The sequence below is a fragment of the Pelodiscus sinensis genome, chromosome 2, assembly GCF_049634645.1.
Source record: "Pelodiscus sinensis isolate JC-2024 chromosome 2, ASM4963464v1, whole genome shotgun sequence".
Taxonomy (NCBI): Eukaryota; Metazoa; Chordata; order Testudines; family Trionychidae; genus Pelodiscus; species Pelodiscus sinensis.
This window is the reverse complement of record NC_134712.1, coordinates 115,344,525-115,368,945: the sequence shown is the minus strand read 5'-3', so window position 1 is coordinate 115,368,945 and position 24,421 is coordinate 115,344,525. Positions and strand designations below refer to the sequence as shown.

General features: G+C 44.2%; 1 protein-coding gene and 1 long non-coding RNA gene across 3 annotated transcripts in view; one reads left to right on the top strand and one right to left on the bottom strand.

Annotated features, from left to right (window-relative positions):
- LOC106733050 (uncharacterized) overlaps positions 1 to 24,264 on the top strand; it is a 40,152-nt gene extending 15,888 nt beyond the window's left edge. The window contains exons 2-4 of one of the 2 annotated variants that reach the window (XR_012901686.1): positions 14,374 to 14,433; positions 16,491 to 16,994; positions 24,178 to 24,264. This is a non-coding gene — a long non-coding RNA (uncharacterized LOC106733050). Of the gene's footprint in view, positions 1 to 14,373; positions 14,434 to 16,490; positions 17,711 to 24,177 lie in introns of those variants that run through there. The other variant, XR_003087277.2, reaches the window with a different exon arrangement.
- On the bottom strand, positions 9,913 to 13,101 carry LOC102454956 (tubulin beta-2 chain). The gene is made up of 4 exons (XM_075921328.1): positions 12,942 to 13,101; positions 11,951 to 12,059; positions 11,484 to 11,594; positions 9,913 to 11,205 (listed from the first exon to the last, which is right to left on the bottom strand). Exons 1-4 carry the CDS (start codon positions 12,996 to 12,998, stop codon positions 10,145 to 10,147), a joined length of 1,338 nt encoding a protein of 445 aa, XP_075777443.1. The 5' UTR covers positions 12,999 to 13,101; the 3' UTR covers positions 9,913 to 10,144.
- Positions 24,265 to 24,421: the final 157 nt, after the last annotated feature.

Here is a 24,421-nt window from a genome sequence, read left to right as displayed (position 1 = left end):
AAGTCAAACATTAAACAGAAACTAGTAGAGTAAACTCAATTGATTTCTCCTTTCCTTGAAATGAGAACCACACATCTAAAGGTCTTTTTTGGGGGGTGGGAAAGGGAGGGGGGCAGAGAGAAATAAGCTAACCTTAAACTGTGTCTGGCTTGCTTGGAAAATGTAAACAGCTAAGTTCTTGACATGTATTTTAATAGCTATCACTTCTTTTTCTAGAATGGCTTTATTGAGAGGCAAATCATTTGCATCAGATTGAAATTAATGGTGAGAAACCAATTTCCTTGGAAAACTGCTTGAGGACTGGAAAGATTATCACCTACTCTAGTTCTCTTGATTGCTTTAGTCCCTGGGAGGTAGTCCTTTCAGAACTCTCCCATGACCCTTCCCCTGCTTGTACTGAAATCCGCATTCCAGGGGCTCCAGTTGCAGTAGTGGCTAGTAGGGTGGAGACCTAATTTGTCTCCTTCCTTTTCCAAAATGGACTGGGGACTCTAGTACCTCCTAGCCCCATACTGTGTCCGGGAGACCTCACTTTTGAACGTTAACAGTCAAACATTCTGTGTACTTGGACTGTGCTAGAAAGAATCCATACTGGAGATGTCTGAGCCTCCACACAGAAGCAGCTGGCCCCAGTACTGCCACTCCTACTTTTACAAGGAGGATGCCTAGCACTGGGAATGACAGGTGGATTGCCAGGATGCTTTATTGTAATTGAGTCTTATATCAGGGACCTACTGTAATTATAACCCTTTGCTATAACAAAGTACAGGATATATTTTAACTGTGTAAATGCTGCAGAATTGGATAAGGGGGTGGAAACAGTCTTAATTGGCTAGACTGACACCAACTAGTACTACCTAGAATGCGTCATAATTGGTTCCTACAAAACAAAGCACGTAAGTAGAGAGAATCAGAGAATATTTCATAGAAAGGGTGTGTTGTGGGATTTGTTTCTAAATAAGAAAACAGTGCCTCACATATACAGGGTCCCCTGGGGGAGGGGGACAGTGTAACCCACAGCTCCAAGCGAAGCTGGAAAAATATGAGCAGGCCCTCAAGCTGTGTAACCACAAATACATGTGGAATTGGAAAGTAAAAGGAGTCTCTTGAAGAGAAAGGATCTGAGTCAAATACAAGTGAAAGTCCTGTGATCTCTCCAGGGAATGTTTCATCTCCTGGCAATAGGGACAAACAAAAAACTCAGGGCTCATTAAAACAAAAAATTGTTTCCCAATTGAGACAACACCAGTTGTTTAAACCGAGAGTAGAATAGTTTACTGCAGCATTAGAAATGCAAATGTTTGTAGGAACCTACAGTGGAACAATGGTTCTTGTCTAAATTACTTGCCAATAGATTGGGGGTGGGACAAGGTGGTGATTTGTGGCAACTAGAGTGTTCAACGATCTCTAAAGCTGGATAGTCATGAATATTTTTTTTTATTTACTGACTTTTTCAACAGTCAACAGAAAAAAGAATTGTGAACTTAGTCCATTTACAAATATTATTAGACAAAACTATTCCTTGATTTGAACTGAGTTACTCTGGATTTGCCCCAGTGTAATTGAGCATAATTTGACCCTCAGTTCTTCAACTTACATCAATCATAGTTAATTTTACTCTAACAATGTGATCAAAATCTATGAGGGAAGACTGGAAGAATTGGGCTTGTTTAATTTAGAAAAGAGAAGACTGAGAGGGGACAGGATAGCATTTTTCAAGTATCTAAAAGGGTGTTACAAGGAGGAGGGAGAAAAAAATATTATCCTTAGTCTCTGAGGATAGGACAGGAAGCAATGGGAGGTTTAGGTTGGACATTAGGGAAAAAATCCTAACTGTCAGGGTGGTTAAACACTGGAAAATATTGCCTAGGGGGGTTGTGGAATATCCATCATAGGAGATATTTAAGAGCAGGTTAAACAGACTCCTGTCAAGGATGATATAGACTGTGCTTGGTCCTGCCATGAGGGCAGGGGACTGGACTCGATGACCTCTCGAGGTTTCTTTCACTTCTAAGATTCTATAATTCTCTAAAGGAAAGTTAATTCCATAAAGCAGATATTCCCGAAGTGTGCTCAGCGGAGCCGTGGGGCTCCATGCGATAGATCCAAGGGCTCAGCAAGAAAATAATAATGACAGTGCTCAGCAAGAAAATAATAATGACAGTTGTATGGTCCTGTTATTTTGTTACTAATTTTCAGATCATTTTATTGGAAAAATTATAAGAAATTAAAAATAGAATTCCTATTTATTTGGGTACCTATTGTATTAAAAATCATTATATTTTAAGGGCGCCACCAAATGATCAGGACCCAGTAGGGGCTCTACAGATGAAAAAGTTTGGAAAACTTTGCCTTACAGTATTCCAAAAGGGTGCCATGTAGGCAAATAGCAATGGGATTTGTCCACACCCCTAAAGCTTTAGGGGTTTGGGTGGGGAAGGGAAAATGAAACAGTTTCCTCCATTTACTTTGCATCATACATCCCCAGAGCCCTCTACCCCCAACACTCCATTTCTTCTTCTCTGAGTTCAGACTTGACTGCCTCTCTTGACATTATCTCCCACAGGCCTCCAGATGACCACTGCTGTGTGCTCTGCAGTGGGAGCTGAACAGTAAGAGTGCATCTACACAGCACTGTAACTCAAAATAAGATACGCAATTTGAGCTACACAAATTGTGTATCTTATTTTGATGCTATCTCGAAATAGCTTATTTTGTCATTTGGCGCTGTCTACACGGCACCACGTTTTGAAATAAAGTGCTGTTCCGAAACATCCCTTACTCATAGGCTGTGTCTAGACTGCATTCCTTTTCCGTAAAAGGGATGCAAATTAGACACATCGCAATTGCAAATGAAGCGGGGATTTAAATTCCCCCGCTTCATTTGCATAAACATGGCTGCCGCTTTTTTCTGGCTCGGAGCTTTGCCGGAAAAAAGTGCCAGTCTAGACGGGGATCTTTCGGAAAATAAAGCCTTTTCCGAAAGATCCCTTATTCCAAAGAATTCTTAGAGAATTCTTAGAGAATTCTTTGGAATAAGGGATCTTTCGGAAAAGGCTTTATTTTCCGAAAGATCCCCGTCTAGACTGGCGCTTTTTTCCGGCAAAGCTCTGAGCCGGAAAAAAGCGGCAGCCATGTTTATGCAAATGAAGCAGAGGGGGTTTAAATCCCTGCTTCATTTGCAATTGCGATGTGTCTAATTTGCATCCCTTTTACGGAAAAGGGATGCAGTCTAGACACAGCCATAGAATGAGGTTTACAGGGATGTCAGAATAGCAAGCCCCAAATAAAGGGCTTGCTGTGAAGATGCGGGAACGCTATTTTGGGATGTATCCCAAAACAGCATTGCAGTGTAGACATAACCTAATGGGAAAAGTGTTTCTGTCCATTAAACTAAGCATGTGCTTTGCTGTTTAGTTTTCTATGCTGGCTCTGAATTTTTTCAAGCACACAATAATCAGATACAGAGACAGGCAGGCTACCTGCATTCTGTACACCACACCCCCAACACATAATCTGGCAGACTGAGATTTAGCTTCAGACCTGACTTGAACAAAAAGTTAAGAACCCTTGTAGCGAGGAGTTAAAGATTATGGGTTTCCAACCTTTTCTTCTCCATCTTGCTAATCCACATTACAATTGTCATTTTCTGAGACCCTAGTTTAACACCCTTTAGAAAGATTGACACAGACTTCATTGAAATAGGCCACACTGTTTGAGTCCTGGCGACTCACACGCCACCAGCACTGTAGTCTCTCTAAGGTACTTATATAGCCTCATAGTATCTGAGTATCCCACACTCTTTAATATATTGATTCTCACTCGTATCCTCCTTTTTTAGAGAGCTACTAAACTACCTGTGAGGCACCTAACTACCTTCTTAAGTTTGTAAGTCCAACATTTAAGCACCACTAAGGGCTTAAAAAAAACCCCTACTCTGCTGCCATCTAACTCTGTGGATGCTTAAAATCCCTGGATAGCTAAGTCTCAGTTGGTAAATTCCCCTACATTTCTGCTTGTGAGCATGCACACAGCCACCAAGGTTCTGATGTCACTGAGCCATTTGATGACTAGCTCAGTGTTTCTCAACCTTTTTTTTAAAAAAAATATATAAGTACCCCAGTACCTACAATTTTCAGACACACAATTTTTTTCTACCATTGCAACACATTTGTTTAAACAACTTAATCATAGCTGGGCAGGTGATGAAATTTTTGGGTGTAAAAAGTACAAAAATAATAAAGCCCTGTAAAACAAAACAAAATTCAGTTTTTTCCAAATTTCAGTTGTTGATGTACTCCCAGGCTTCTCTTGAGTACCCCTAAGGATACTCATACCACTGGTTGAGAAACACTGGACTAGCTCATATCTCAGCCCCAGTGGGATTTGCAAAGGAGGTATTTCCCCACCTGGGTGCCTCTGTTGGGTCCAGTCATAGGTGTGCTCAGAGCACAGTGAACCCACATAAAAGGCAACTAAGGAGGAGGAGTGAAGTGCCCCTTTATAGATCCAACAGCTGGGGCACTAATCTGGAAGCTGGGAGACCTTAGTGTAAGCCAAATCAAGCAGAGAGATTTGAATCTTTGTCTTCCATATCCTAGGTGAGTACTCTAGCCACCAGGTTATTGGATAGTAAAAGGAAGGGGTTGGCAGCAACAATAACAGCAGCAGCATCTCCACCGACACCTTCCCCACTCCACCCTTTTTCACAAGAGAGGACTGAGCTGGTATATCTGACGGTAGTTGGGAGTCCCTTTGGGCCAGAGCTAGACACCTAAAATCTTCTGTCTGGCTAGCTTAGGCAGCCACTCAGCTTGCTGGCTTCTTTGAATCCCATTCTTAGGAGCCTCCCCATGCATTGTAAAAGGAATCTAGGCAGCAAGTGTGTTCAAGTGTGGATTCCATTAGGTCAGTGGCACTGGTCACCAACCAGTAGATCAGGATCTACCGGTAGATCTTGGAGCCTCTGACAGGTGGTCCTGACTGGTTTTGCCAAGAGACTATCAAGTGCTGGGACTTCAGCTGCCCTTCCCCGCATGGCTGCACACCTCCTGCCCTTTGCCTTAGAGCTGTGTCCTTCCACCCCCAGGAGCCTCCTGCTTGCTGTGCAGGGAAGGGAGAAGAGGGGTGCTAATGTCAAGGTGCCCCCTCTCCCACCCTGTATCCTAGCTCCAGAGAGCAGAGAGGGGGCACAAAAGGACTTGGGATGGAGGGAGTTTGCTGGCTGCTTTTGGGAGTGGTGCAGGGCCAGGGGTGAGCCTCGTTAGCACCACTGCACCACCCCCCAGGAGCCACCTGAGGTAAACAGTGCCCAGTCAGAACCCACATCCCAAAACAGTGTACCCTCTAATTTTTTCCACCCAAGAGTAATGAATTTTTTCATGTACATCAGTGTGGAGCTGATGTGCAACATATCACATTCATAGCTGAGGGTGTGGGCTCTAACCGTGGGGCTAGACTTGAGGGGCTCAGGCCTGGGACTGAGGGTTGGAGTGCAAGGGCTCTGGCTGGGGATGCAGGCTCAGGGGTGGAGCTGGGGATGACAGGTTTGGGATGTACGAGGGGCTCCAGGTTTGGGGAGGGACTCAGAACTGGTGTGTAGGAAGGGGGAAGATGCTCTGGGGCAAGGGCATGGGATTTGGGGGAACAGGGCAGAGGTATTGGGATGCCATAGAGTGCTCCTAAATATCTATGAGGATCTGATATTTTATTAGATACTCTCCTGCATTGTGATGCAAGACAGCTCAGTCTTTCCACCTCTAATGACATTTCTTGTTCTATTATAGTCTGTTTGCATAAATATCTTCCTCAATGTTGTCCTCCTCTTTGTCATCTTCCCCTCAAGATCTTGGCTAGGAATATTGTTTTTCGATATTGCTGTAGAATATGTCCAAACCACAACCAGATTTCTCAAATCATTGCCTATACAGCAGTGATGGACAACCTGCATGCAGAACTCATTGGGGTTCTTGTGTGTGGGCTATGAGATATTTTGTTTACTTGTGCCCATGTGTTGGGTTGCTAGATTCTGCTTGTTTCCATGCATGTATTTTTTCTACTACAGGCTGAAACTCTTAACCACGATTTTCTGGTCCAGCAACATCCATGGTTCTGCACAGATGTTGCAGGACCAGAGAGTTCTAGTGGAGGGCCAGCAGCAAGGACCCAGACAGCTGCCCACAGCAAGCTGCCAGTGAGCCCTCCCAGCACATGGGCAGTGGAACGGTCTAGCAGGGTTGGGAGACCTGACACATGGCTGCCTGGTAGGGCTGGGAGCTGAGTAAATGTGGCGGTGGGTCAGAGGCACAGAGCGCCCCAGCACACAGCAACAGCCAGCAGGAAATGGGGAGCTGTCTAGGAATCCAGTGGGCTGGGGAGGGGGGAGGAGTCCACTGGCAGGGGTCTAGAAGAGACCTCCTCTGCTTCAGCAAAATCTGAGCCAGGACTGGTCCAACCTGTAGCATTACTAAAGCAACTCTCTTGCATTGGTTCTATTAATGAAGAGTGAGTACCCTATGTTTGGTACTAAGCCTCAATGGTATATTTTTGCCAGAATCTTTTCTATTGCCATCCATGACTACTGCCTAAATAGAGACTAAGTCTTCTATGCTCATCACAATCACACCTGAAAGAGATGCCTCATTTCATTAGATAATAGACAAGATTATACCAGCAGGACATTTACAACACCTGTCAACTGCCTAATTACAGCAGGGAGAGGTTGCTAGATTCTATTCTAAAATCCTGCTCAAGTGCACACATTTTCTTTGCGAAAGAGAAATGTAACCATGGCAAGGAAGTAAAGCACACATCTGCTTTTTATCTGAAATACAGGAAAAATGTCATCCTTAGATTTCTCTGATTAGCAGTCTCCGGGGTATTAAAGGTTCAGTTGGATTCTAGTGTTTTAGGCATAAAATGATATTGAATTTTCCTATGCCCGACAGACCCATCTTTCTCCATATCTCATAAAACTTATTTTCCCCACAAATCCAATTTTCCTCCAGCCTCTTGCCCAGATGTAATTTTTATATTCCTATGTAAATATGAGGTGATGGGCAAATGGCAAGTTACTAATCTTTATAGAAGACACTCTACCCCAAAACATCCTACTGTATATCTTCTGAGAGAGGTCTAGCAAAACCTGATAGGATAGCAAACAGCATAAGGGGTAGAAAGGTATCCCACTTTGAAGAAAATGAGCAGTACTGAAAGCATCAGTACTGGGTAATCGAATTTCCCTATTAGCCTTCTCATGGACATATTGATGCTAAAACAGAATGGAAGACTTAACATGCTGAGAGTGAATGGGGAAGTTAATAGGCATGATTACTGTAATACGATACTGCCAATGTTTAGTGGCACAATTTGAATGACAGATGTTTGAGTTTGGAGGAATAGTTTGCCTCCTTTGCATAGTTACTACCTCAGTAATTGCCACAAGCCAACTATACCTAAAAGGCAGACTGCTAGCCCTTTCAACACCCCCCACTTTCCAAAAAGCTGGCAGCATTAGACACAGCCTGTGAGCATACAAACTGGCAAGTTTTTCCACAAAATCATCTGTTTTTGCGGAAAAACTTGCCCGCTGTCTACACTGGCTGCTTAAATTTCCGCAAAAGCACTGACCATCTCATGTAAGATCATCAGTGCTTTTCCGGAAATACTATGCTGCTCCCATTCGGGCAAAAGTCTTTTTCCAAAAGACTTTTGCGCAAAAGGACCAGTGTAGACAGCACAGTACTGTTTTCCCGCAAAAGCCCTGATCGCGAAAATGGCGATTGGGGCTTTTGTGGAAAACTGTGTCTAGATTGACCACAGACGCTTTTCTGCAAAAAGTGCTTTTGCAGCAAAACATCCTGCCAATCTAGACGTGCTTTTCCAAAAATACTTTTAATGGAAAAGTTTTCTGTTAAAAGCATTTTCGGAAAATCATGCCAGTGTAGACGTAGCCACATTGTTGGGAGATGTATAAAAGTAGACAAGATTTCAAGTACAGCTTCATTAGGCAAGATGGTTTCTTTAACCACCAAGGCAACTTACTTGTGTTATTAGTACCTTTATTTTAAAAACTGCAAGGGTGGTGTGTAGTGTAATGAGTTACTAGAACTATTTTTTTTTACCACAGCCATGTCATGGTTAAGAGATAAGTGGCTTTCCTTGAAGGCATGATCCACAGCTGTACAGGGACCTCCCCTGTTGAAAGATACATCTCCTTCCCTGTGGTTTAGGAGAGGCTGAAGACAGAGTAGGAAAGATACATTCTTTTGATACTGTTCAGAAGGTAACCAAAGGCAATTTTGTGGTTCTGTAGGAGATACTGTAACTCTAAACAGCACAGCTAGAACTGTGCATGCACACGCTATGGTAAAACACTAAGCTAAAACATTTGAATGAGTGAACCCACCATGCTTATTTAGAGTAACTTACCAAGCATTTTGCCTAATTGCCAGCCTTTGCCTATGTGTATAGGTTCTAAGGTCAGCTGTATTTGAGCTCCACATCTAAGGGCCCTTAAGGAACAATTAAGGGAGCATTTCCATTACTGACCATTATTTATACCTCTTATTTGGCCTCTCTCCCTGAAAAAAACATTGGGTCAAGTTGTTTGACTAGAGAGAAACAGAACAAAACATTAAAAATCAAGCAAGTTTCTGGGACTTACTTTAGGAAGCAGCTCTGTTCTTACATTAATAGCAGATCAGCCATAACATCATAGACAGAGTCAGAATCTGGTCAGAGGCTATTACTCTCAACCATCCTACATTGGTGAGTAGGATTTATTCTAGTTTGAGAGCCCCACCACAGGTCCTTTAAGATCTATAGCTCATTAGCACATTATAGGGTCACTGATCCCTCTAAAAAAGGTAAAATGTTCACCTTCAGGTAACGTGGTGTTACCAATACATTTTAACTGTTTCTACCACGGCTTCTCTCCCTCCCCCCTTCTCGCCCCCCCCCCCCCAACACTTTGCAAACCAAAACAGTGGTTTAGAAGGCAGCTCCTCAAAGAGTCATGCTGCATTTCTTTGTGCATTGACTATTAACATTTCAGGCACTAGGAAGTCTGCAGAAGCCTAGATGTAGGGTAAGAGACAGACAAGTGTAGGGTTTTTCTTTTTGCGAGCCTGCTCCAAGAAGGTAGTTAAGTTTTGTTTTATTATGTTGTATGTAACCCTGAGGCTGATAGTACTCTTCTGGCCAAACTGGCTGATTCTAGTAACATGGTGGTGAGTCACTGCCTCTAGAAAGCTATAAAAGGGAAACAAGTCACGATTGTGAAAAGCATTCACCTTTGAGAATAAGCATTAAGTACCTGAATGGGCCTTTAGGCATAAACACAACCGATCAACCATAACTACAGTATTGCTAATGCAAGTCTAACCTCATGCCCCTGTGCGCGCACACATCTCATTTCACAAATGGGATCTGTGCTGCTCAAGTTCATTCCAGTCACGGGGAGGGGAGATTGCCCAACATTCTGGAAGCCCTGTAACAAGTGCATTAAGAGCTGTTAAATGACAAGGGAAGGCTGCAGCCACACGGTGAGATCAGTTTTGACAAGTTAATACTGTTTAACCAATCTCACTACCATATATAGTCCCATAAATAGACACTGCAAAATCCTTGAGGGAAGTGTCTTGTTTTTATTAAAACAGCTTTTCCAACAATAGATTAGTTGTTCAGCTTCTGCACCAGAAGATTGCATTTTTTATTGGCATGATCTCTAAAAATGCGAATAAAGATCTTAATCACTAGAATATCAGTGCAAGTGATGGCTTACTGATTGATAGCCTGACAAGTTTTTATATTTGCCAACCACGCACAATTTAATGTGAGATTGCAATTAGGAAGCTTGTCCCAGCTCTACTTTTCTTAGTAGGAAAAGAGAGAAATAAATCTAACACACCATTTAGAACACAGAGGGCTTTTATATTTGACAAGTTAGCCATTTAAACAGAGATTTTTACAGGTTCTCTCTGCAACTACTGTTACATTGACAGTCAAGGCTACAAAACTGCTGACAGAGGCAACAGTAAAGGGCACCATAGATAATAAAGCATGCTTCAGCACAACTGAACAGACTTCATTCAAACACACTTGCCTGCCTTTTTACTAAAGATTTTCTTAAGCCTTTTTAATCTTAAGCCTCATCCTCCTCTCCTTCCTCTTCAAATTCTCCTTGCTCGTCAGCAGTGGCATCTTGGTATTGCTGGTATTCTGAGACCAGGTCATTCATGTTGCTCTCTGCTTCAGTGAACTCCATCTCATCCATGCCCTCGCCAGTGTACCAGTGCAAGAAAGCCTTACGCCGGAACATGGCAGTGAACTGCTCAGAGATTCTCTTGAACAGCTCCTGAATGGCTGTGCTGTTCCCAATGAAAGTGGCGGACATTTTGAGGCCACGAGGGGGGATGTCACAGACAGCCGTCTTGACATTGTTGGGGATCCATTCCACAAAGTAGCTGCTGTTTTTGTTCTGGACATTGAGCATCTGCTCGTCCACCTCCTTCATGGACATTCGGCCACGGAATATCGCCGCCACAGTCAGGTAGCGGCCATGGCGGGGATCGCAGGCTGCCATCATGTTTTTAGAATCGAACATCTGCTGCGTCAGCTCTGGCACCGTCAGGGCACGGTACTGCTGGCTGCCCCGGCTAGTTAGCGGGGCAAACCCTGGCATGAAGAAGTGCAGTCGAGGGAAAGGCACCATATTGACTGCCAGCTTGCGGAGATCGGCATTCAGCTGTCCGGGGAACCGGAGACAGGTGGTCACGCCACTCATGGTGGCGGAGACCAGGTGGTTGAGGTCCCCGTAGGTAGGGGTTGTGAGTTTCAGCGTGCGGAAGCAAATGTCATACAAGGCTTCATTGTCAATACAGTAGGTTTCATCCGTATTCTCCACCAACTGGTGGACAGAAAGGGTGGCATTGTAGGGTTCAACCACTGTGTCTGACACCTTTGGAGATGGCATTACACTGAAGGTGTTCATGATTCTGTCTGGGTACTCCTCTCTAATTTTGCTGATGAGGAGAGTTCCCATCCCAGACCCTGTGCCACCACCTAGAGAATGGGTCAGCTGGAAACCCTGTAGACAGTCACAGCTTTCCGATTCCTTTCTTACCACATCCAGGACAGAGTCCACTAGCTCAGCTCCCTCTGTGTAGTGGCCTTTTGCCCAGTTGTTTCCAGCACCACTCTGACCTAGAAGGCAGAGTGGAAAGATGCTGATTTAGTCACTAGAACATGGAGCAGTTTCATATGGTCTTTTTAGTGCAGAACATTTATATTACAGCACTACTTGGAACTCCTAGCAAGGGTCAGGACCCAGTTTGTTAAGTACTATGCAAATAAAGGCACCAATTACCAACTAAGTCTCTCATTTCTTGGAGCCAAGTCAATTGTGTTAGTATGGGGCATAGAGTGGATATTCAGTTTAATGTTATGGCAATAGTCAACTGCAAATACAGACAATTACATACCAAAGACAAAGTTGTCAGGTCTGAAGATCTGACCAAAGGGTCCAGATCTGACAGAGTCCATTGTGCCAGGCTCCAAATCCACAAGAATTGCACGGGGCACATACTTATTACCTGTGGGAGGAACAAAAACCAGATTACAGACTTGCAGTCAGCTATTTAACAAACAGGCTACTGTGCTCAGAGCAGAGCTCATCACAATTCACTGGAAACAGACTGCTGCTGCCCAGACAAGTGAAGAAATGGGGTATTTAAAAAGAACAGACTTGAGTGTGATGAGGACTTGAATTTGAAGTAGGTATTAAAGCGTTGCCAAGGATTTAACAGTAATTCAGTGGGAGCCTTTTACCAAGTGTAGAATGTACTGAACTTCATTACATATACCTCTATAATAGACACACACAGAGATGTGCTTTAAGAATATTTAGTTTTGATTTCAGGAGGACACAGAGCTATAAACAAAAAGTTACCAGTGGCTTCATTGTAGTAAACATTGATCCTTTCTAGCTGCAAATCACTGTCTCCATGGTAGCTGCCAGTGGGGTCAATGCCATGCTCGTCACTGATGACCTCCCAGAACTGAAACAGGGTTGAAAGGGCATTTCATTGTATTAGGCTTTCAGGAATGTGCTCCTCTTTCCTACCCCTCCCCTCCCCTCCCAAAAAAGCTTTTTCTATGTTCTACAGCCCTTCCCTTTTCCTACACTCGGCCAGTGGAGCAGCAACCTAACGAGTAGCTGCAGCAGCAGGACTGACGCAGCAGACAAGGCGTTTCCCCACCAGAAGCAGCTGAAGGTGCAGAGCTACAATTAAGCGATTGCTAAGAAGCGCAGCAGCCCGGCAATTGATTTTGTTCAGCGCCACTAGCAACGCGCGAGTGCCATTTATTCAGACGCAGCCGGACCAAGGGCAGGGCAGGAGGGCTGCGGGCTTGGGAGGGGCAGAGCACCACTGCGGGATTTTTTTTCAAGGCGGGGTAGGGCTGAGTGGCCTGCCATGCCCTCTCGCTCTGCTGAGTGCCCGCCCGCTCTGGCACGGCGCGGGAGGGCGTGCCGAGCATTCGGCAGATCAGACCCATTCCTGACACTGCATCGCCTGGCGCCAAGGGCGAGGCGGCTCGCTGGAGACTGCAGGGAGGCAGCTGCAAACCCACCGGCGGGTCCCAGCCCGGCTGTTCGGAGGGATGGCCCCTGCCTGCCAGCCCAGCCTCCAGACGGGGCTTTCAACCCTGCCCCGGCAGCGCTTCGCCTGGGCACCGCTTGGACACCGCCCGACGCGCCGCTGAAGCGGGCCGGGGCGTTCTTGTCCCAGGGACAATACACAGCCCGAGATGAGCCAGCCCGGGCGCGTTACAAAGCAGCCGAGCATTAAGGCGAGCGCAGCACTAATTAACCCCAGCCCCCGGCTGCGCACCCCCCCCCCAGCCCCGCACAAGGGGGGGACCCCGCCCCCGCTCTCTACCTTGGCCCCGATCTGGTTCCCGCACTGGCCAGCCTGGATGTGCACGATCTCCCGCATGGCGCCCGAGTCGCGGCAACAAACACCCTCTGCCTCCGGCTGCCCGCGCCCTGCCTCGCTCCGGCACCTGCAGCTGCGAACCCCGAGCCGCCGCCCCGCCGCCCGCTTTTATAGCGGGGTTCGCTGGCCCCGCCCCCTCGCGCCTGGGCCCCGCCCCCTCATTCACTCCCGGGCTGCCCGCAGCCCCGCTCCGGCGGGTGACGTAATGCGGGAGCCGGGGCGGGGCATGGTAATGCGGGGCTGCATTGTCTGCTGGGCGGGGGCTGCGCGAGCCCCATCCCGGGAGGAGGAGGGGAGGGGGGGGTTGCAGCCTCAGCAGCTTGAGGGCATCGAGCGCCTCCTGCTCCCCCAGCCCCGCCCGTGCAGAGCAAGCGGGATAAGAGGCAGCTCCCTGCTCTCCCTCCCCCTCCCCCCCCCATGGCAGCGAGCGCGGCCTCTCCCGAGTAACAATTCCTGAGAGCAGCCGGCAGCGGCATGAGCGGAGCTCGAGGGCCAGGCGCGCGTCTCCCTTGCAGCCGGCGAAGCCTGTGGAACGCGAGCGCTCGGCCGGCGTTTACACAGAGGGGTGAACCGAAGTCCGGCCGTGCGACAGGAAGGCGCGAACCTGCTGCTACGTACAGAGCTCCCTCCCTCCCTCCGCATCCGCCTTTTGTTTCTGCTCCCTTTGCTGCAGCATCAAACTGCAAGGTGCTGGGGGAGGGAGGCGGGGACGCGTTCTACTGCGCCTCCCCCCCACTTTTCTCGCCTCTCCCTTTCGTGGCTGAGCCTAATTCATTTCCAGAATAATGGCTGAGAAACGCCAGATCCCCTGCCTTTCCTCCTCATTCCCACAGATCCCCAAACTGACCCTTCAAGAGGGTTACAAGTGGTTTTTAATACAAATCCGGATTTCTTGAGGGACCCAGCCTCTTCCCTAGAGGTAAAACAAGGAGCACTCCGAGATCAATACAGGAAAATTAGGTCTTTCTGAGACGTGATAGGTTGGCCGCATGCAGTAGTGAGAAACGCAACCTGTTTTTCAATGGGTGTTTACATGTAAATTCTACTGTCATTTGATTATTTGATTTTCCCTGGGGAGGAGATTAAGGAAGCTTTAATAAGCTCGTCAGTTTCGAGACACAAAAGAACAATTAAAAGGGATACTGCAACGTTGCTAATTATCCACATATCTGTCCCCACAAATACACACATACACCATATATGCAATTAGTGTTTGTCCATAGGTGTGTTCAGGGAGGAGCTAAGCGATCTGTAAAGAGATTAGAGACCATTGTCAGTACTGATTCTTTTGAAATTTAACAAATAACTTCACAACCTGATCAGCGTAAAATCCAATTTACAAATATTAACTGCAATACTTTTTTTTGTCATTTAGACCTTCCTTACTGGAATGAGACAGATCACTTTAAAACAACCTGCAAAAATAGGATCAACGGTGAGGTTTTAAACTGGTTCATTTACACAAAGAAGATTTTTTTTCCACTGCAGACAGGGGCTATATTGCTAAAGGCTTTTTAAAAAAAATTCCTTTGCAAACCTTGGCCTTATTTCCAGATATTCCATGAGTAATGATGTCTGATGTTTTCTAGGTGATGAGGCCAGCTTTTCATATTCCAGGATTAGAGACTGGATTTCATTTTTTGTAGCTGCTCCCTAGCAATGTAACATTGACCTCTGTCCGCATGCCATGCGGCTATTTGCAACTGACTCTAATACACAAAACATAGATTAAATTTTCTTGTTAAATAGCTTTATCTGAACTCTGAATCAAAACGAATCATATTATAGCAAACCTGTCCTCATGTTGTGGCAGATTTACACTGTTATCAGAGCATGTGTATGATCTACAATGTATCAGATTGCTTGCTTTTATTTTTTATCACACTACTCCAATATTTTGATTACTACGACAAGTCCAAATATGTCAGATAGGGCATTAGAAATAATTCATTAGTGAACATGGTAACAATGCAAGACAGGGATATGGAATTTAAGAGAGCATGTAGGAGCAGTATTTTTTATGCTTCACAAGGAATGTTTTTCTGTGCTCAGCAAATTACGTAGGATACCAGTAATATGGTCTATTTCACTTTGCATTTTGTTTGCTTTCAGGTGTATAAGTTATTTAGCTGTGAATTTTCATTTTAGAGATAAAATGAACCCACAGCCCAAACACATAAACTATTTTAATATTCTAGGATTAAGAAGTAGCAATTTTCTCAGATTTTAGCAAATATTTATATTAATAAAGCTGCCAGACATTCCACGGGAATAAACAAAATGCAGCACTGTGTCCTGAATTTACATCAGCTTTTTGCTTTTCTTTGTTCTGTTCTCCAATCAGTCAATGACTAATCCTTCCGAACCTCTCTCATACATTTCAGTATGCTTAACTATTGAATATTGTGATATCTCTATGGTGTTCTTCAGAGCAGTCCCATCCATGTTAGTTACATGTTAGGATGGCTACTTGTTTCTTTGGGCATATTTTCCTTTAAAAACCATTCAACGTTCAAACTAGTCTGCTTGAAAGCTGCTGAATTGGGTTTTACTTTTAATAAGTGATGTAAAAGACAAATTAGATCATTTACATTCCCTGTAAAATCTGCTTTTACTGGTCTAAACCAGCAACAACTTAATTATATGGCTGACTACACTTAGTATGTAGTTTTAATGCCAAGTGAACATTTTTGTGGCACATTTATCATATAATCAAAATCTAATTCTATAATTACATTCCTAAAAATAATTTCCATTTTATTAAGCCTATTTTCACTAAGCCACTAGATGCTTCAGGTGATGATTCAGAATAATGGTTACATATATTATTCCCAGTAACCACTGCACTGTAGCTATGTATATTGTACTTAAAAAAAACAACTGCAGCTTGCAATGAAATTAGTGCAAATTTAATTGTATAATTGGAATGAGTTGGCAGTATTTGTGTTACCAATGCCAAAAGTGATGCTGTGTTCCATTAATTTCATATTGGCTAGCTACAGGCAGAACTATAAACATTTGAATGTGCAAAATGTATACAGTATGTACATTTGTGAATGCATAATTGTGTGTACGCATAGACATATACGTACGTTTTCAGTGTTAAATCAAGCAGATCATAACTCCACCAAATCACAAATTTGAGCATAGGTTTTCATAAAATATACATCCAAGAAAATATCCAAAAGGGAACGCTGACCTTTAAGATCACTCATACCCACTTTGAGTTTATCCCCAAGAGCCAGAAGCTAAATTTTGAGCTAATACAAGAAAAAAAGCAGTACATACTGGAAGGGAAAAAACCCATCCAGGTTTTGCTCCAAAAAATGAACAATTAAGAATAAACGTGGATCACTGGGAGGGAATTAACTATAGTACTAGATGTTATAACCTTATATGTAATGTCTGTATTCGAAACCCATTGAAGTGAATTAAAATCTCTCCATTGATTTCAAGTCTCTCTCACTCTCTCTCTCTCTCTCTCTCTCTCAGTCAAAATTCTGCCCACAACTCTGACGCTGAGTCTGGCTACACATTCAATCAAATTTCTCCTACTGCAGTTTCCTAGGCAACCAACTTAGCCTTGGAAGCAGGCTGCACAAAAAGGAAGAGAACAAAAAGCTCTGCAACATTTTCACTCATGTCGTTCTTTTCCCATCATTTAAAAGCACTGCAAATGCAGGAGTGGGAAAAACAGCGTAGCATAAAGCCAAGATCTGGCCAAGGGGTTATACTTTTATCCCTACTGTACTCATGAAAGAAGGACTAAGATGAAGTCACTCCAGTTTACCTAATGAAGTTCAGAGGATCAACCCGGTTTTAGTTACTTTACCCTTACCCTGTTTTTCCATGCCTATCGTCCTTCCAGCTGAGAGAGGCTGGATGTGAGCCCTTTCTAACCCTGCTGCCTCATCGCTTGAAATGGTCAGCGTTGTGAGCCGGACTTGATTTTCCCTCCGAGGTTCTGAGAGTGTTACAAAGGCCTTGTTAGTCCAGGTAAGAAAAGATCAGGTGAGGGAATCATTCTTACTTCATAGCAAGTAAATAATCAATACCTCTCACAGCAGCACAGTTTGTGGTGCATGCTGCAGTGTCACTCAGAGCTCCATTTCCCTCTATTGGTAAAATGTATTTCTGTCCTCTTATGTTGAGATTCATTCCTGAAATTCTTCAAAGGAAGGAGCTGACACAAAGGTCTCTGGGCTGTAGACTCTGTGGCTTAATATAGGGCACAGTCTTGAGTTACCTGTACCATGTAGCATTTTAAAACTTATTTCTACTGACTGATGGAGTGCTCAAAGTCAGGATGAGGTGCCCATTGTGCTAGCCCACCAACATTGGCTGGTCCCAAGCACCCTGTATTCCCAGAAACTTACAGTTCAAATGGATGACAGATGGTGGAATGATCCAAAATGTGTAAGCACAGACCCCACTCTTGAAATCCGATTCTCAGAGCTGGACCCCTGTGGCTGTTAAGATTCCCCATGGACTTCAGTGGGGCAGCATGAGTGAATAATGGTCTGCCCATGTGGATCAAATTGCAGGTCTGAGTCATCAGGGTGAGTTTAGGTTTAAAATTTAAATATATATACATTAACCTTATGAAATTTCCACTTTGTGAAATTATAGGTTTTAGTGTCATGCCAAATTTCTATGTATTAATGTTTAAAATATATTAATTACTTTATTTTTAAAATAAAGACAACCTTTTGAACCAGCTATTACGTCCCTGTTTACTCATAGTTTTTCCTTTAGAATAAAAATGCAGAATTCCCCTCCCATGCCAAAGCCCAACCAAAACTCTGAGCCAAACCCCCACCCAGGATCCAATGAGATAGGCGTCCCCAATCTCATTTGAAAAGCTCTCATGTGTCTCCTTGTCAATAGAAACAGAACACTCAGCTGTCACTGGGAAGATTGTAGGTGTGCAGCAGAAGCCAAATGGAGATCACAGGGCATTTCTGTATCTCCCAGGATTTGCTCACAGAGTGAATGCAGTACATTCCAGGATGTGCTAAGTCCATCACAGGATTGTTATTTATTGACTTGTTTAGCTACTACTTACTAAGTGTCAAAGAAGTGCAAGGGACTTGTAATGGCTCAGCCTATGTTTAGCAAATGAGAATATAAACCTCAGAAAAATATCTAGGAGGAATTGGAAATACTTTTGCTGACTGGGCAGTTATTGAACAGATGGAGTCAAAGTACAGACAGTTTAGGAGCAGTTTCCCTTAGGCCTCCAAGGCTATGTCTACACTGCACCCTTATTTCGAAATAACTCATGTTATTTCAAAATAACAGAGTGCGTGTCTACACAGCAAGCCCATTATTTCAAAATAATTTCAAAATAATGAGCTTCTTACTCCAACTCCTGTAAACCTCATTTCATGAGGAGTAAGGGAAGTCAGAAGAAGAGGGTTCTTCCTTCAACTTCCTGCTGTGTAGACAGTATCAAAAGCCGAATTAAGCTATTTCGACTTCAGCTACACAACTGAAGTTGTGTATCTTAACTCGACTTTATCCCACAGTGTAGATGTGCCCCCATTGACAAATGAGTCCTTGCTGTCATAAATCTCATAGGATGACCATGAAGTGCAGCAAAGGACTATATTGATGGTCTGATGTACCAGCAATAAAAGAAACACATTTTTTAAATTCTTATGTTCAGTACTCTCCTGGTATAAAACTGAATAAGGTTCCAGTATCAATACATGTGATACAGCTGTTTCTCAATTCCTGTGGAACAAATTTACTGTGTGCATAGAGCAAGGCATTAATAATATTCACCTGCTAGTCTGTGTTATTCTTAGTGTTTTGTCTTCCAATCAGGTATTTGTAATTAAACAAAACTAGGCAAAATCCGATCCTTATTTTCATGAGAAATTGGATAAAGGTACTTTTGGAACAAGAGATGTGGATTGAATTCATCAGGTCAAAGCATGTGGCTATAATGGTGCAGAATGCTTGGGCACAAGAGAGACTCTCTTGTGATTAGAACCTTCTGGCTTTGACCTTATTTCTCACTAACTCAAGGATTCTCTTCTTTACTCAAAGGCTATGTCTAGATTGCATTCTTCTTTCGGAAGAACCTTTTTTCGGAAGAGATCTTCTGAAAAAAACTTCTTCCTAAAGAGCGTGTCCACACACAAAAGTGATCTGCTTTTTCGAAAGATAGCATCCACACTTAATGGACGCTATCTTGCATTTAAGCTGTGATTACTATGGATGGAGTGGCCACCAGGGCACCTGTGTGTTTTCCTCTTTCCTCTTCTTTCAAAAGAACTCCCTTTTCCCCGTCCACACACTCCTTTTTCTGAAAGAGCTCTTTCAGAAAAAGGCTTCTTCCTCATAGAAAGAGGATTGCCAATGCCAAAAAAAAACCCCTCTGTTCTTTCGATTTACTTTCAGAAGAACACGATTGCAGTATGGACATAACTCAGGTTTTGTAGTGCAGACATACCCAAAATGCTTGAGTAGCCCAACATGGGCATCTGATAGCAAAATACAGTGAACCCTCGTTTATCGCGGTAGATAGGTTCCAAACCCGACCGCGATAGTTGAAAATCCGCGAAGTAGGGACATGTATATTTAACATGTATACAGCGAGCCCTCGCTACTTCGCGGTTCGACCATCGCGGATTCACGTATATACATAATGTAATGAAAAAAGTCCGCGAAGTCGTGAATCCGCGATGGTCGAACCGCGAAGTAGCGAGGGCTCACTGTACTGCAGTGCAATATTGGGCATTCAATTTCAGGTATACATTTGTTGATTGCTCCCTAGACGTACAACAGCTGGGAATACTATTGAAACAGTCATCTTTGAGTTGAATGAAGTATTTTTAGCTCGCTCAAGTATCTCTCTTCTCTTTTACTGGTAGCATGAAGTGGTTTCAACTAGCTGCAGGAAGAGTTTTGCAAGAGACAATACTGTTGATGAGTTGCATCCAACAGAGGTTTATGTAGACATACTGGTTGTTGCCTTAAAAGGATGAGAGAAAAGGAGGTGAAAACAAAAGCTCCAATCACTAGCATGCACTCAAAAACATCTCTTAAAACATTTAGCTTCTCCCTTTGCCCCCACAGGTCTCCCTCCAACCTTCCTCTTTTCTACCCATGGTTCCTCAGTAGGTTCTGTTTATCCCTATGGCTTTCTTTTCTGTCTCCACAGTACTCCAGTATTCTCCCCCAGCCCTAACAATACCATAATTTCCCCCTTGCTCCCTCCCCTCTTCCGGACTGACCCATATTCTTAGCCACACAGAGAGAAGGCTTGCCAGCTCTGCTTCACCACCAGCTGTCTCTCAGCCTGAGGCTGTAGGAAGCAGGTCTGGGAAATGGCTGGCTGCCGCTGAGAGAGGCTGAGTTCAGGGGCCACTGAGCAGGTGTTGCTATACTCTGAGCACAGCAGCCTTGTGCTATCAGTCACAGGTTGATAGTTAGGTCTGGGGTTGGTTTACAGAGTTTGGGAGAGTCCTACTCAGACTGAGGCTTGGTATGAAGCTATAAGTTATGTTGCCCTAACTACCTCACACAGGGCTATGAAAAAGATGTAGTTTAAGACAACCTGACCCCCATGTAAACACTGGTAGGTTGGTGGAGAATTATTCTGTGAACCTAGCTACTGCCTGGCGAGGGGGTAGATTTAGAAGAGGTAGAAAAGTGTCTGTGATACAGTGGCATGATGTAGTGTGGCAGTTGTGCCACTGTAACACTTGTGGTATAGACATTAGGGATGTGAATGGGTAACTGGGTAGCAGGTTACCCAGTAAGTATCACTCTTAGGGTATGTCTAGACTACATGGTTCCGTTGACGGAGCCATGTAGATTTGTTTTTTTGGCAAAGGCAAATGAAGCCGCGATTTAAATGATCGCGGCTTCATTTACATTTACATGGCTGCCGCACTGAGACCACAAACAGCTGATCAGCTGTTTGTCCGCTCAGCGAGCTAGTCTGGATGCTCCCCTGCCGACATCAAAGCCCTTTGTCGGCAGCCCCGGTAAACCTCATCCCACGAGGAATAACGGGGCTGCCGACAAAGGGCTTTGATGTCGGCAGGGGAGCGTACAGACTAGCACGCTGAGCGGACAAACAGCTGATCAGCTGTTTGTCGGCTCAGCGCGGCAGCCATGTAAATTTAAATGAAGCTGCGATCATTTAAATCGCGGCTTCATTTGCCTTTGCCTACAACCCTAATCTACATGGCTCTATCGATGGAGCCATATAGTCTAGACACAGCCTTAATGGGTGATGCTTACTGGGTAACAGTTAACCACTACCCAGGAGCAGCCCTCCAGCCACAGCACTGTGGAGCTGGGGAGTCAGCAGCCTTGCATGTGGGGGAGAGGGACAGAAGTAGCAGTTGGGAGAGGGAGGGCTGCTGGCTTGCAGCCCATGCAGACTGGGAGCCAGCAGCCCTTTGGAGCTGGATCAGCTCCTGCCCATGGTGCAGATTGCAATGCCCCCCTTTACCTGCCACCATTTAATCAGATACAAAAATAAACGTAACATTTAACCAGTTAACTAATTAAACAGGATTTTACATCACTCGTAGACATGGCTTTAAACTGCTGGTAGATTTGAAGAGTCATCTCCAGACCATCTCCTTATTTCTTAAGGAGCTGGTCTGCCATGGAGGTTGAGTGAAATAGGAGGAGGCAGGGAGAAGGGTGGAGACCCAAGACCTCCACCCCTATATGTGAATAGCCTTTGCCGCAATAGATTTGAGTCTCAGTAGGAGACTGAAATGTGGAGACTTTTCTTCCCATGAGTTTGGTTCTGTGTAACTGAATGATCCATTAGGCAGAAACTCTTGAGTCCAAACTTGCAGCGTTTCCAGTTCTCTCTGCACAATTAATGTTCATAGTTTTAAGGGCCTGATCCAAAGCATAGTGATGACAATGAGAGTTTTCCTGTTGATTTCAATGGGCATTAGATCGGGTCCTGACTGCATTAAAGATGCATTCCCACATGCAGTGAATTAATCTAATCATGATTTTTCTATTTGTCATTTACTACAATCTTTCAGGACTCCTGATTGGTGTCTGTGTTGTGCTTAAAAGAAGCACCTGGGATCTTTTTCAGGGGGATAAGGCAACACGCCACATTTATTGAACATACATAGATCAATCAATACTTTATCATATGTATATGATACATTACGCTCATGCACTCACACACACACACACACACACACACACACACACACACACACACAAGCACACGCCGTCTTATTGTTACCAATAGTTGCTCCCCCTAACTGCACTGGCCAGATGAGTTAGATGGAGCCGGATCGATGCTCCAATGTTGACAAGATGAAAACCCGGGGTCCCTCTGCAAGAAGCCTCATATTTATCCCTCCCATGTAGGTAGTTAGTCATCACCTCGCCTTTTTTAATATTGCTTCAAAGAGAGTCCTTTCAAGGGCAGGCACTTGCTGCTTGACTCCAAAGGCCGTCTATGGGTATGTCTAGACTACAAGGCTCCATCGACGGAGCCATGTAGATGAGATTTCTAGACATAGGGAAATAATCGCTGCTTCATTTACATCAAAATGGCTGCTGCGCTGTGCCGATCAGCTGTTTGGCGGCACAGCGGGGCAGTCTGGACGCTCTGCGGTCAACAAGGAAAGCCCTTGTCGACTGCCCCGTTATGCCTCGTGGATCAGCCACCGAACAGCTTCAGCCGCCAATCAGCCTCGTGGATCAGCCGCCGAACAGCTGATCGGCACAGCGCGGCAGCCATTTTGATGTAAATGAAGTGGCGATTATTTAAATCGCTGCTTCATTTCCCTTTTTCGAGTACACTCATCTACATGGCTCCGTCGATGGCGCCATGAAGTTTAGACGTACCCTTCTTTCCAATGCGCTCACTTCACAGGTATTGTCTTGGATCTGGTTCCCAGCCCCTCTCCACCCTTGCAACTGCTGCTGGAGGTGCTCACCTTTCTGTCTCCATTCATACCTCATTCATTTCAACAGGACAATCAAGGAAAGGGGAGAGATCTATTCTACTCCTAGCAAAAGACATTTTTCTTTACCTTAGCTATTCCTAAGACCTATAGCATAAAGAGCTTGATACAAAGTTTCTATTGGAAAGATTGGATACAAGATTTCGCTTAATACAGGGATTCTATAAGAAAGCTTAACATAAAGATATATCTAAAAGAACAAGATATGTATATATAAAATCTCTTAATACAAAGTTATATGAGAATGATATATGGTTATATGGAAACGTTACAGAGATTTATCCACATCTGCTCCATGAAAAATGCATAACAGATGCATGTCACATGGAACTCAGTGCACGCACATGCATTAAAATTCCTGCTGAGCAGACCTGCTGGTGATCTGTGATTCCATAGCTAGGGCAGCAGCAGCTTGCCCATCACCCTTTGCAGACAAGAAAACGAGCTGAAAAGGGTGCATGTGGCATTTTCTGAGCAGCAGAAAGGAAAATCATAGTTATCAGCTCAGAGTTGGATGATGAGCCTCAATGTTTCTGAAGTGAAACATGCAGCCATACTAAACCTGATGCAATTGAGTTCATTAATCATTTAAAGAGATAGCATAAAGACCAAATTCTTCTCTCATTATACCGGCATAAATAGGGAGCAACTCTTTTTGGCTTCTATAGATTTACCCCAGAGTGCTAAATATTATTTTATGTTGTTTTCTAGAAATTAACCTTAGATCCTGGGAATACAGTCCTTAAATGGGGTTTCTGGAAAGCATCCTCTGACAATAATAAGTGCTGTTCCCACTGCAGATACTAGTGGTTATCAGGCTTATTTGTGTTGGGAAATCATGTACATATCGAGGCACTTAATCAGGAACCTCCAGAACCTCCAGAGCTAAAGAGCCATGTCCTCTGTCAGTCAGGCACAGAGAGGGGAACACATAACTGTGACAGATGTGGAGCTGCTCTGTAACAAGTTATGGCTGCTGTATGTTGTTCTGATTACTGAGATGTTTATTATATGAATATATATAAATAGCTCAAGATAATCTACCCCATCATAAACACCGAAGTGTAATTAAGGGACAAAGCCAGGAATTTTACCTTCGCCTCCGTCCCCTTGCCAATCAGCAAATTAAGTTTTGTCCAGATGAGCCAAAGTCTGGGAACACAGAATAAGGGAACTCTGGTAATTTAAAAAAGGTCTCTCCCTCTCAGGAAACTTGGGGAACCGGACTGAAAAGCTGGCACCTGCGGGGCTGTCTGAAGAAGCTAGGCATGCCTGGGTTACCACTGGGGGAATGGTAAGCCTTTAAGTAGGATAGAGTTGCATGGAGGCAGGGTTGTTGTTTTTTTTACCCTCTTATGCTTTGTTTCTACTGCGAAACAGACAATACTTGGCTTTAAAAAGGTTGTTTTGTCACTGGATACTGCTCATCACAGAATTCTGAAGAAAGAAAAC

Excerpts from the sequence above, each read along its gene's own strand:
- LOC102454956 (XM_075921328.1), bottom strand. The coding sequence starts at position 12,998 with ATGCGGGAGATCGTGCACATCCAGGCTGGCCAGTGCGGGAACCAGATC. Across the intron at positions 12,060-12,941 it reads GGAACCAGATCGGGGCCAAG|TTCTGGGAGGTCATCAGTGA; the intron begins GTAGAGAGCGGG and ends ACCCTGTTTCAG. Across the intron at positions 11,595-11,950 it reads TTACTACAATGAAGCCACTG|GTAATAAGTATGTGCCCCGT; the intron begins GTAACTTTTTGT and ends TTCCTCCCACAG.